Below are 13,443 nucleotides of genomic sequence, written 5' to 3'. Positions count from 1 at the left end.
AAATATATATTTTAAGATAAACAATAAACATTTACACATGAAAATAATAAAATATTATAATAATTAAAAATCGTACATATTATTAGTCAACATAAACAAAAATTTAGCTTAGTTGAATTTAGTAACATATATTTATTTCTATTTTATAAACCAATAAACACCTTAATATATTCTCTAAAAGTTTAAGAGAAAATTTGTAATCAGATATGTATTTACGTAAATGGCATTTAACACTGCCAAAGAACGTATATTACTTTTGTTCAAATAGCCACCGTTTCTTAAATAATATACACATATTAATTCCATTTAAATAAAAGTTAATAGTAATTCAAAAATCACAAAAAACTTATCGAACAAAAACGAACCATTTAATCATTTATTTCTGCGGGATTCTTAGTCGTAGTTCGTCATTTTGACTTTTAGCTGTTCAGTAGCCCATGATCTGGCTTTGTTGCCAACATCAAAAATGAGTTCATGGGCTCTCTCAACAAGCAAAAGAGAAGAGTTTCGTATCATATTATCCATGTTTATAGTGTGACATCGTAAGTATTAAAATCCTTTCACGCCCGTAGATATCGAACATGAGGATATCAAAGGTTATTGGAACTCTTTACCTAAAATATCAGCAAATCTCTCAGATATTCTACATAAATTCAAAAGAGATGTTTTTCTTATAATGGTGTGCCTCTGTGCCAAAATTGTGTAAATTCAGGTCAATACTTCCTCTAACTCCCATATACTTCATATACGGATTTTCAAACTTCCGGTGGACTTTATACTGTGTTAAAATGTAATTAATTCAACCTAAAATCTTGGATAGTTGAAATCGATTGAGGAATTACCCCAGCTTCCAAATACTATACATAATGATTTTCGCTATTCTAGATAATGTCCGAATATACGGCTCGAATTGCGTTTTGTCATAATAGAATTACATAAATAAATTGCGAAAGTATAAAAAGTTCGGTAACACCCGAACTTGGCCCTTCCTTACTTGTTTAGAATGTTATTTATTAGGAGAAAATGGAATAGTGTTTTAATGTTTAATGTTTCTTTAAGGGGATGAAATATACTGCATCCTATATTGGAGAAAAGTCAATCAGATAAGCGAAAATATTTTTATTAGATGTAGAGGGTCAAACCAAGATCTACACCGATTTTATCAGTATATTAAGTATAATGGGATTATAGACCTTTGTCTATATTTTAGAACAGGTTTTCACGAAAATCTATTACGATAACACATAAAACGATTATGAAGATTGTAACAACAACAATGAATAACACCCGAACTTATTTTTGTCATGAAAAGGTTTCTCATAAAGATTTTTGAACATTCGGAGAGGGTTTGTGGATCAATAAGTATCGCAATTTGTCGAATAATATCAAGATCCATATATACTTGTATGCTTCAGTTCGGCCAATTTTATTATACTACAAAGACAAACATTATAACCCGTTTACATCGAGGGTAGTTTAAGATGATATCTGACCTTGATCTGTATGAAAAATCTGAAGTTTAAAGGAGAGAAAAATGTACGATTTAGTTACAATAACAATATTGAAAGCGTATAGTAGAAGTTGCTGAGTCCCTCTTATACGATTTTGAGCTAACAAATCATAAAGCCTCCACGACTTGTGTGCTGCTGACGACACTGTGGAAAGGAATTGATAACATCTTATTTATTTTACGGCTAAAAATACAATCGCTCTATGGTGGATAGAAAGAATGGCGCTATTACGTGACAGCTTTGTATTGAAGCATGCGATGGCTGAGTTAGGACAAGAGTAAGAGAAAGTATCAAACATAAATAAGAAAAGTTTGATAAGTGTTATTGCGTTACTTTTGCGCGAATTCACTTTGCAATATTTTGCGTCGCGCTTTTGTAGAAAATGTGTCGGTAAAAGCCTTACAACAACCCTGTAGGAATGCGGGAATAGGTCGAGTATTCTATTTATAATTTTTATACTCTCGCAATAAATGTTGCTAAAGAGAGTATTATAGTTTTGTTCACATAACGGTTGTTTGTAACACCCAAAACTAAACGAGTTAGATATAGGGTTATATATACCAAAGTGATCAGGGTGAAGAGTGGAGTTCAAATCCGAATGTCTGTCTGTCCGTCCGTCCGTCTGTGCAAGCTGTAACTTGAGTAAAAATTAAGATATCTTGATGAAACTTGGCACACTTATTTCTTGGCACCATAGGAAGGTTGCTTTCGAAAATGAGCAAAATCGGACCACTGCCACGCCCACAAAATGGCGAAAACCCAAAACACATAAACTGTCATAACTAAGATATAAAAAAAGCTATGGAAATAAAATTTAGTATGAAGGATCGCACTATGAAGGGACATATTTGGATGTATTTTTTTTGGGAAAGTGGGCGTGGCCCCGCCCCCTACTAAGTTTTTTGTACATATCTCGCAAACCAATAGAGCTATATAAACCAAACTTTCTGCAGTCGTTTTTTTTAGCCACTTCCTAATACAGTCCAAAAATGAAAGAAATTGGATCATAACCACGCCCACCTCCTATACGAAAGTTAGGTTGAAAATTACTAAAAGTGCGTTAACTCACTAACGAAAAACGTCATAAACACTAAATTTCACATAAGAAATGGCAGATAAAAGCTGCACTCAAATTTTTTTACAAAATGGAAAATGGGCGTGGCGTCGCCCACTTATGGGTCAAAAACCATATCTCAGGAACTACTCGACCGATTTCAATGAAACTTGGTTTGTAATAGTTTCCTTACATTCCAATGATATGTTGAGAAAATAGGCCAAATCGCTTCACAACTACGCCTACTTCCTATATACCAGAACTTTGAAGACAATCTGAATCGTTTACTTTACAATATATAAAGTAAGCATTAGTGAAGATATCGGTGCAGAACTTTGCGTAAATACTGCATTTATAGTGTGGCAGCCCCATTCTAAAAATCGCCGAAATCGGACCATAGGTTTTTAAGGCCCCTAAACTAGTATTATGGTTTCCAACTTTCAATGGACTTTATACAATATATATGACGAATATCTGGGTCAAATTGTGTATTATATAACATAAATAAAGTTAAATAAATAAATTGCGAGAGTATAAAATGTTCTGTTACACCCGAACTTAGCCCTTCCCTACTTGTTATCTATATTTTTTGAGAATATACAAGATCACCTTAGACCCCTTATGAGTTTTACATACTTTTAATTACTTGTAGTTTTGTAAAAACTTGATTCAAAAAGTGGAGAGTTTTTAAACCTCATGTATTTCAATGTCGACCAGATGCGTACGGCTCTCAGAACACACTGATTTACTGATTGAAAATTCAATTACAGAAAATAACAGTTTTCTTATTCATCTCAGAAATAGTACACGAAACATAATTCGTTGAGACATTAAACCTTTGTTTAGCATATTTGGTAATTTAACGGAAAATTTAATCAAAGCCACACGCTCATTTACACCAAATGTTTCAATATTTTACATACAACATCACATTTAATTCAAGTATGATTTTTTTCCATTAAAAGGAATTTTTAAATAGAAATTTGGGGTGCACTTGACAGCGACAATATTGGAAGAATTAATCTATTATGTTATTCATTCCTTTGTATTTACTTCAGTTTAATTTCTGCAAATGTACTATTTTTAGATATCTCGCAGTGACTCAGCCTCTAGTTTATTCCAAAAAACACCGTTCGAAGCGCTTAGCATTGTTGATGATATTCATGGTGTGGGTGATGGCGCTATTAATCACATGTCCACCGTACTTGGGCTGGTGAGTATTTGGCTTCGCTAATAATATTTCTATTGTAAAAAGTTTCACTAACACATACATACAAACTCTAACGTAAGAATTGTAACGAGCTTTCAACAAACTTCCATCGCTTTAATACTCATTAATGCTTTTAACAAAGCTATTCATTTGAACATTGAGGAAAATAATAAGTTCCTCAACACTTATGAAATATTGCGCACATTCTATATTTATTATTTTCATTGAAATTTGCGTTTTTTTAGTTGCAAATATACTTATTTAATTATTTATATTAGTGAATATAAAATAAATAATGGTTCCAACTACAATACTTGCCTGTTAGACTTCAGCCATAATGTGATCGCTGTTTAAAGTTTGTGACAGAGTGTAAACTAACACAAAAGTAATTTTGTTTTTTGTGCAGAATTAACCGAAAATTATGAAATGAACTTTTGGATAAAGAACGGAAATTTTATTGTAGAGTCGTGCCATTGACCACAATGCAAAAAGTGCAATTATTGACAGATAATTGATTGACTTAATATTTCCAAAGTGCTATTATAGAAGTCTTTATACAGTGGAACCTTCATAACTCGAACTTCTTTAACTCGAACACTTGAATTGGCAATAGCGTTTAGAAGCTAAATTTCATAAAAATTTCCTTCCCTAACTCGAAGTTCTCCATAACTCGAACTCTTAAATTGGCAATAGAAGTAAAATTTTATACAAATTTCCTTCCATAAGTCGAACTCTTTGGTCAGGGCATAATATAAAATTTTAAAATTTAAAATTTTACTATCGAGGCAGAATATTAAAAGAGTTCCTCTATATCGTACGGAGACGAAAAAACTTTGATATTGCACTTATAGATTACATAAATCGTGTAACCAAGTCATGGGATATATATGTCAAAGCCAAAAAATAGCAAACTGTAACAAACGAAATTACAGAATACATATTTTAACGTAAATACATAAAAAAAATTTGCTTTTGTGTTTAAATCTATATTTTACAGCTTTTTGAAAATTTGAATGTTTTAATGGAAATTCTATAACTCGAAGTCTCTCTAATTTGAAGTTTTTTTGTGGATTATGGTGATTTGAGTTAGAGAAGTTCCACTGTATTTAATCTGCAATTTGTTGGTGGCTACCAAACTCGCTTTACACAAAGGCCGGACCTCGAATTTTCAGTCAAGTTCATCTTAATTTTACTTCAATTTACTAAATTTACTTCGTCCATTGAGTTTTAGACTTTTCAAGGATGCACAAAGTTTCTTTGAAGCACTCATACGTTGTTGGATGAATTGGAATGTACCAAAAAATTTCCATCTTTATTTTAAGGAGTCTAATAAGCATATAAGCTTACTAGGGTATATGATTTTGTGCTGTTATTTTTGAATTTCCACCTCTTCTGTCCCGCTTTGGAGCTAAAAGTGAAGTAATTTATCATAAACCTACGCACCAATAAATTCTGTCAAATAAGTACCTCATATTAAATATTCCCGCTGAGAATATTTAAATTTTTTTTCCCAGGTTGGCACAACTGTCACCCACTATTCTGTAAATTTTTATTGCTATGTGTCATTTAGTTTGTTTACAGCGTCATTAGGAACAAGTCAACCTTTTGTGTGCGTTGCGATTTTTGTTATGGATAAAAATATTGAACAAAGAGTTTGTGTGAAATTTTGTGTTTTAAACGAAATTTCTTGTGCCAAAACGTTGAAAATGTTAAAAAAAAACATTTGGTGATTCAACCATGTCGAAAACTCAAGTTTACGATTGGTATAAATCGTTTAAAGAGGGACGAGAAGAAGTGAACGATTTGCTACGTTCAGGACGGAAAACGTCGACAAAATAAAGGAAATGGTGCTCGAAAATCATCATAATAGTTTGCGACATGTCTCATGAGACCGCTTGTCATATTTTAGTTGATATTTTGGGTAAGCGGAAAGTCGCAGCGCGATTGATGCCAAAAGATCTGAATTTTCTTCAAAAAGTGAATCGCAGTAAGGTGGCTGAAAACATGCTTGAATGCGAAAATTCCGATTCAACGTTCATCGAATGCAACATAACTGATGACGAGACCTGGGTTTTCGAGTACGACACGCAATCATCAGAATGGCGTGACGAAAATGAGCCGAAACCGAAAAAACCGCGCCAAAGCAAATCGAAAATCAAGGTGATGCTGACAGTCTTATTCGATATTCGTGGCGTTATTCTTTCGGCATTCTTACCGAAGGGCAAAACCGTCAATAAAGAATATTATATTGGCGTTATGAAGCGTTTGAGAGAGAATGTCCAACGTAAAAGACCAGATTTGTGGCGGAACAACAGTTGGATACCACGATAATGCACCAGCGCACAAAGCGATCATTGTGAATTAGTTTTTGAACAAAAATTGAACAAAAATCATCGAACAACTACCGTACTCTCCAGATATGGCCCTGTGTGACTTTTTCCTGTTTCCAAAACTCAAATTACCTTTTCGTGGAAACCGTTTTGAGAGCATTGAAGACATCAAAACTAATTCGCAACGAGAACTGAAGGCCTTCTCGGAATATAACTTTAAAAAGTGTTTCGATGATTGGATTGTTCGTTGGAAGAAGTATATTACCCCAGAAGGGACCTATTTTGAAGGGGATAGAATAAATTTAGACAATTGAAAAGTTGTTTCTGTTTTATTTTAAATTTCCGGGTACTTATTTGACAGAATATATACACATGTACATACCGGCGAATGCAATTCAACCATCTATGTACATACAAACTGTGCTTTTTTGGTTCCAAATATCTTAGAGCATTATGCGCATCCTACAGCAATTTCGTTTTAAGTTGCCTCCTCCTGACTCTTCGTGCAACGTTGCAACGCTAACACTTAAACCAGCAGGAGTCCAATAAAACACATAATGTGTACACATATTGTTCACATACTCACGATTCCATCAGCATTCCGCCACTTTTTAACTGCACACAATCTGCCGGAATTGCTTAAGACATAAATTCGCCGTCTTTGTCGAAATGCATCAGCCAACATTGACAAAGAACATGAAAATTTGTGAATAAAAACGCAACTTTAGCACATTTCACTTGTGAAACATACACACACACACACGCAAATCGCCAAAATGTTTCGTCACTCTTCTTCGAATGTGCGTATGTATGTGTGTATATGTGTTGAAGTTAAAGTGCCTTGCAGAGTGATTTTTGCCAGCAATTCGCTCAAAATCTGATAACATTGTACCGTTATTAATGTAAAATGCACATAAAATGTGCGAAGCGTCACAGTAGAAATGACAACCCAGTGCACATTACAACTATATATATTCTGAAGAAGTCGGAAGAGTTGAAGGAGTGTCTGATGGGACTGTGTCGAAATTTTTCATATCTGGTATACTTTTTAAACTTTCCGGTTCTATAAGTTATTTTGTGCAAAGCAATTAAATTAATATTCAAGAGCCCTCGAAGATGCAAAAACGCTTCTATCGATACTTTCGGCTATTACAGTCCATAGTGCAAGATCTTCGTTTGTCATGGAATACCATTAGAATGGTTTATTTCTTTTCTACAAAAGAGTTTCTTCTTTGTAAGTTTTCTCAATGTTACCAAAGAAATTGTGTCCTTATTTTTTGTGAGGAAAATAATATGAAAGAGACAATACTCAAATTGCGTTTTTAAGCCCCTATATCTGTTCCACGAAAGTTAAATCTTTCTTTGCCAGAAATGGGCCTAAATTTCATTTGCACAGGTTTATTAGGTACTCTTTGTGTGATCGGTTATAGCTATGAACCCATCATTACTTCATTGCATAATCACATGGCCTGTATATTGTCGATTTATAAAGAGTGATCCATTTCGAGGTTCAAATTTAATGAGGAATGTTTATTATTATTCGGAAGAACCTTATTTTGCATTTATTTTGCATTTATTTTTATTTTTTTAATATTATCACTTCCAAATGTTGGCCGCGGCTACGTGTCAGATGAACCCTCCTTCTGGTTACTGATGAGCGAGATTGTCTGCATAGACTTTAGACTTTACATATCCCCACAGGAGAAGCCTAACTGTGTAATATCACACGATCTTGGATGCCAATCGACCGGACCAAAACGTGAAATTAACTGCTCACCGAAGTGTTCTCTCAATAAATCCATTGATTGATGTGATGTGTGGGAAGTGGTGCCGTCTTGTTGAAACCAAATGTTGCCGAGATCACGAGCTTCAATTTCAGGCTTCAAATAGTCGGTTATCATGACCGATGGTTATGGACCGATGATTCCCCCAACAAACAACACCAAACCATTGTTTGTTCTGGATGAAATGACAGCTCTTGAATCTCTTCAGGTTGCCCTTCGTCCTAAATGCGGCAATTTTGCTTGTTTACATACCCATTGAGCCAGAAATGGGCGTCATCGCTGAACAGAATTTGGCTCGTAAACGTCGGATCACATTCTTTACAGAACGTAAATTACGAATTTTCGTAATTAAGTTGAAGAATTTGTAAACGTTGTTCAGAAGTAAGACTTTACTGAACAGAAATAACAAACAGCTTGACACGACTCATACGTGATCAGTAAAAAAAGGGTATTGAAAGAATTGAATTGATTGAAGAACATATACTTGGATCACCCTTTAGTACCATTCAGTCAAAGATATTGTGCCGATCATTCAACTGCCTATATCTCAATTGTATATTATCCAGTACTTTTACGTTGTTAACCGCTTACTTCAAGGGAAACTGTATATTTTAGCGAATGGTTTTGAGCAGTGGCGGATCCAGAAAATTTTTTGAGGGGGGTTTTACGAAAAGTTTTATTACTCAACGGATTTAACTCGCGAAAATTCAGTTATTATAGGACACATTTTGTTTTTTTTTGTGTATTTTTCCCAAAATACGAATTTGACGCTAAAAAAGCTCGAGAAATATTTTCTTTTTATGAAAGGGTGATCAACTGTTCAGAACAAAACTTTCTTGCGGAGGTGAAAATGTGTAAACAGCGAACTTCAGGCAAGCATTTTCGGAATGCTCTCGAAGTGAACAAAACGTCTTTTGGGAATGTTTTCAAGATTTTACGCATATTGGCGTTATTGCCTGTTTCAAAAGCATCACCGGAAAGAAGTTTTTCAAGTTTAAAGAGAATTAAAACCTATTTACGAAATATGACAGGTCAAGATAGGCTTAATGGTCTAGCGTCAATGAATATTCATAGGGACATTGATCTGTCAGTTGATGAAATACTAGAAGAATTCTTTCAAAAACCAAGGAAAATATAACATGGAATGTGAGATCCCGTGTAATCCTCAATTAATCACTGAGCTTCAGCGATACTGCTTGTACAAATGTAGAGAAAGTTCAAATTATATGAATAACAACAAAAATCTTGTAACTTATTATAATTGCTTATAATTTGATGTTTGATCAATAACCTCATTTCAAATCCATATCAACAAATATATATTTTTCTCTGAGTTTAGGCGATGTTTTAACACCAAAAACCCCCGCCGTGGATCCGCCACTGGTTTTGAGACATAAAAGTACACGCCCTGTATATACGTTGATCAAAGCAACAGCTACTATTTTATTACACATCTTTTTGGTGTTATAGTTTTATGTATTGGAATACATACATATTTCATTTACAACCTCCGCATTTTACATGTTTTTTCGAAGCTTCTATTTACCTAAGCAGTGTCAGCAAATTCATAAAACGCCGCTTCGAGTTTCATTGTAAATATGAGGTTATGTGCATAACAACTACTATTTTTCACCGTTATGTTGAAAATTCACATTTAATATTTTTGTTTTTTGAACATATTCTCTGTAATTTATTATCAGGTACGAGCCGGGACGACGGCGGGAGGGTAATGTCGTTTGCCGCTACAATCAAAATAAAGGATATGTGGTGTTTTCCGCAATGGGCTCATTTTTCATTCCGCTCGCCGTCATGATGTACGTTTACATGAAGATTGGCTTCGTCCTTTCGTCGCGGAGAATGCGCATCGTGCGTGATGCGGTAAGTTGCTGGCGTTGAGGTGACAACTAGTGACGTGTATGTGTGCGAGAGAGAGGTTATGTGTATTTGTAACTCAGTATGCTTGGCTTAACGCAAATGGTGTGGATGAAGTGCTGTGTCATTTCGCATTCCCCGACGTACATTTTCGGTGTGAATTTGATTAATGCACGGAACTAAATTTTAACACCTACTAAAACGGTACTAATAAATTTTACCTTAATTTATTTTCTATTTCACATGTACTCTCCTTGCGTACGCTAGAAGTCGGAGCGCACAGCGGACCATGATATAGATTGTGACAACTTCATTTCCGAGTCGGAGCATTATCAATGTGCCACGCCAAAGTTCCCCTCCTTCAAGTCGCGTTGGGGCAGTGGCCATGCTGCTGGCAGTAACAACTGCTCCGCCAAAAATCTCAGCCTGCATTGCAGCAAATGTAATAAGTCTTATCTGGGCAATGTTAACGGCGGTAGCGGCATTGTTGTTGGCGGTCTCAAGCACCAAGCATCGTTCTACGAGTTGGTCGAGGTTTCACGTTTAACATCGATAATTCAATGCTCGGCAATCAACTGCAAATACGCCGGCGTCTGTATGCATTCCAGTGCGGTGGGTGTGCCGCTGGCCGAACGCCGCTCCTCCTCGTTGCCCATGCAAGCTGTGCACTTCGTCGAGGATGGCACGTCATGTTCCGATAATTGTCTGGCGGCCAATTCCACGCTGACCACTAGCATGACCACGACAACGGGTTTAAAATTCAATCCGACGTTGGGACAAAATCAACAACAATCACACGCACAACATTACCACAATCACCACCATCATCCGCACCGCATACCGATGCGTGTGTCCACAACGAAGCGGGATACGAAAACCGCCAAGACATTGACCATTGTTATGGGCGGCTTCATCGCCTGTTGGCTGCCGTTCTTTACCTACTACCTGTTGATGCCATTCTTGCCACCGCCAGCGGTGTTGGAGGGACTCATGTCCTTTCTGACATGGGTCGGCTGGGTGAACTGCGCCATTAATCCCTTCATCTACGCCTTCTACAATCCAGATTTTCGCACCGCCTTTTGGCGTTTGACTTGTCGTCGCATTTGCAAGCAGAAGACGCCACTCAACCATATGGCCATGTTCCGGGGCTAAAATGTTGCACGCAACATAACCAACAAGACACCAGACAAGACAGTGGATATCTGCCGTAGGACAATCAAATTACATTTTTTTCAATAGCGAAAGAATGCGCGGGTGTATATAAGTACATGTGTGCAAGAGTAGTGCGGCAGTGTCACTGAAGGGCCGTCAAGAAGGAGCTACGAAGTGTAAAACTAAAAACAAGTGGAAATAAAAACAAAAAAGACACAGCACAAGGGACATATTGATAGTGGTCAGGGGCGTATGACTATAGGGGGTTTGTGGAATTTATTTCAAGCAGATTGAAACAAGCAAGAAGCTGTCATGTAGTTTCCATTTTCCATTTCGGCCGTAAGCGTTGTCAGTTGTTTGTGGCAGAACGCCTGAAAAGGACAAATCGGCTAAGCAAGTCGAAGCTGAACGGTGGAAACGAGCAATGAGGGAGAAGATAAGCTGTTGACGGCAAAATTAAAGCGTTGCCATTTAGTTCCGTTGCGCAGCGGAGATGTTTGTACCGCTACACCGCAGTCGGAAGTGGTGAAGGGATCGCTTCGGCAGCAGAAATGAAAAGAAATTTATGGCAGGTGCCTTTTCTCCTGAGAGCATTTAAACGCTTGAAAATTTACAAACGAGCAAACAAAGATAAACCTTTCATTTATTTATTAAATATTTAAGCACAAATGGTCGCTGAATAAATTCTAAAACAAAAGCTTAGGTCCATACATATATAAAGATACTATATATAGATCTATATATATTTATATAAAGTCTTAGCCAATTTGTAGAACCATATTGCCATATACATACATACATATACAAATTACTGTGTAAGCTTAGCTAATTTTATCCCTAAAATATAAAAGAAACTTTAACAATGAGGCGAAATATAAATATAAACTTTTGTTTAGAAACTTGTACAAAATGATATGCATGTAAATTTTTGTGTGTAACTGTTCAATTCACTGTGTTCGTATATCGAAATATTTGCAAAATTTGTGTGAACCTAATACTAGATTAATATATACGCAGAAAATAAACAGATATTAGGTCTTAAAATAAATTATTTACTTGGCTTTTTATATTTAACACCCTTTCTAAGTACATACACACATACATATATACATCCTTAATACTACTTGAAAACTGGCGTACTGGCATTGCGCACCTCTAACCACGGCTTTCAAAAATACTTCTTGCAGTTATAAGAGTAAAAACAAAAAACTTTTATTCTACGATGAATGAAATGTAAATACTCTTGTTGACTCCCAAGTTGAAGCATAGTCAATTTTAGCGCGTGGAATTGAGAGCAGTGGAAATTAAGGAAGGTAATTTCGCCATAGTTTCACAATCAGTAATAAGTGATGACCTGAAGTTTGTGAAGACAGATTTTTTAAGGTTTAAAATTCTCATATAAACTAATACTTAGTTCGCTAGAGACACGTCCAGCCACTGTTACAGCCAATCTTATTTTTTTATAAATCATATTATTTGCCAATTTATAGTGTAGACCCTGTTGCCATCTGAGAACGGGATCGGTATATAAAGTTAAAAACCTTTCGAAGCTTATAGTTGAAATAAAGAACATCTTACCTTGATATACTTTCTTAGTAAATATAATGCTCTCAAAGTTGGCAGAACAAAAAGAAAGGATAATAAGACGATCTTATTTTCTCATGTAGGCGCCAACTTGTAAGAGAAATATCGTATTATCTTACAAACCATTTGATTAATTTTAATGAATGTATTGATATTTCCATTTTATTGAAAATGATACAACCACGCCCTTTTGCAAATATACTATCATAATTGCTTACAATATATAGAGGAAAATATCGAAATTGGTATGTGCATATATTATGACAAAATTGTGGAAATTGTTTCATACTTTCTGTTAGCCTATAAACCGACTGTTTTCATCGTCATACTTCCGGTGGACTTAGAGCCAGAACACCGGTCAATGAGATTGAGATTCTCCAATTAAAAACCATAAACGATGCTATAATTGGGAGCGACATAGAAATGACAGGGTTGTTTGAAGTAATATATAAAGTGAAGATGAAAATTCCAAATCGGAAAGAAAAGTTTTTTTATAACTAGGGCTAAATTTAAGATAACGCAGAAAAAATGGAAAGCAGCTACCACTATCTCCTTTGGAAGAATCTGTTGCGAATTTAATGCAGTTCGGTAATTACGAGGAGCCCGCAGATGCCACCTACTTCTTTTGGTATGCACGTCAGCACTCATATACCCAACTTTCCAACGTATCACGAATTTAAAAAAAATATCAAATAAAGATGGAAGACTAAAATTTTTGGGCAGATAAACGTAAGTGCAACAAGTACTGTGTGTGTACAACTGTCGTTGTTTAGGGTCAATAGAGAATAGCATAAAATTCATTAAGAACTGTTTTAAAGATGTGTCTCGTTACATAAGAAAGAAGTTTTCATTGGAAAACGAGCGCCTTAATGTATGCTAAATAAAATATGTATACAAATAACTTTTGGCGTTACGATATATTATATTTCAAGAATACGAATTTAGG

At 35.5% G+C, this 13,443-nt stretch overlaps 1 protein-coding gene across 4 annotated transcripts in view; it reads left to right on the top strand.

Moving 5' to 3' along the window:
- The window catches only part of LOC105213634 (tyramine receptor 1), a 32,191-nt gene extending 19,782 nt beyond the window's left edge, over window positions 1-12,409 (top strand). For all 4 annotated transcript variants that reach the window (XM_029041263.2, XM_054235301.1, XM_054235300.1 and 1 more), the window contains exons 4-6: window positions 3,653-3,778; window positions 9,590-9,767; window positions 10,029-12,409. In XM_029041263.2, the coding sequence (XP_028897096.2) occupies window positions 3,653-3,778; window positions 9,590-9,767; window positions 10,029-10,913 (1,189 nt within the window). In that variant the 3' untranslated portion in view covers window positions 10,914-12,409. The remainder of the gene's footprint in view (window positions 1-3,652; window positions 3,779-9,589; window positions 9,768-10,028) is intronic.
- Window positions 12,410-13,443: the final 1,034 nt, after the last annotated feature.

The sequence above is a fragment of the Zeugodacus cucurbitae genome, chromosome 2 (genome assembly GCF_028554725.1).
Source record: "Zeugodacus cucurbitae isolate PBARC_wt_2022May chromosome 2, idZeuCucr1.2, whole genome shotgun sequence".
NCBI classification, from domain to species: domain Eukaryota; kingdom Metazoa; phylum Arthropoda; class Insecta; order Diptera; family Tephritidae; genus Zeugodacus; species Zeugodacus cucurbitae.
This window is presented reverse-complemented; position numbering and strand designations above follow the sequence as displayed.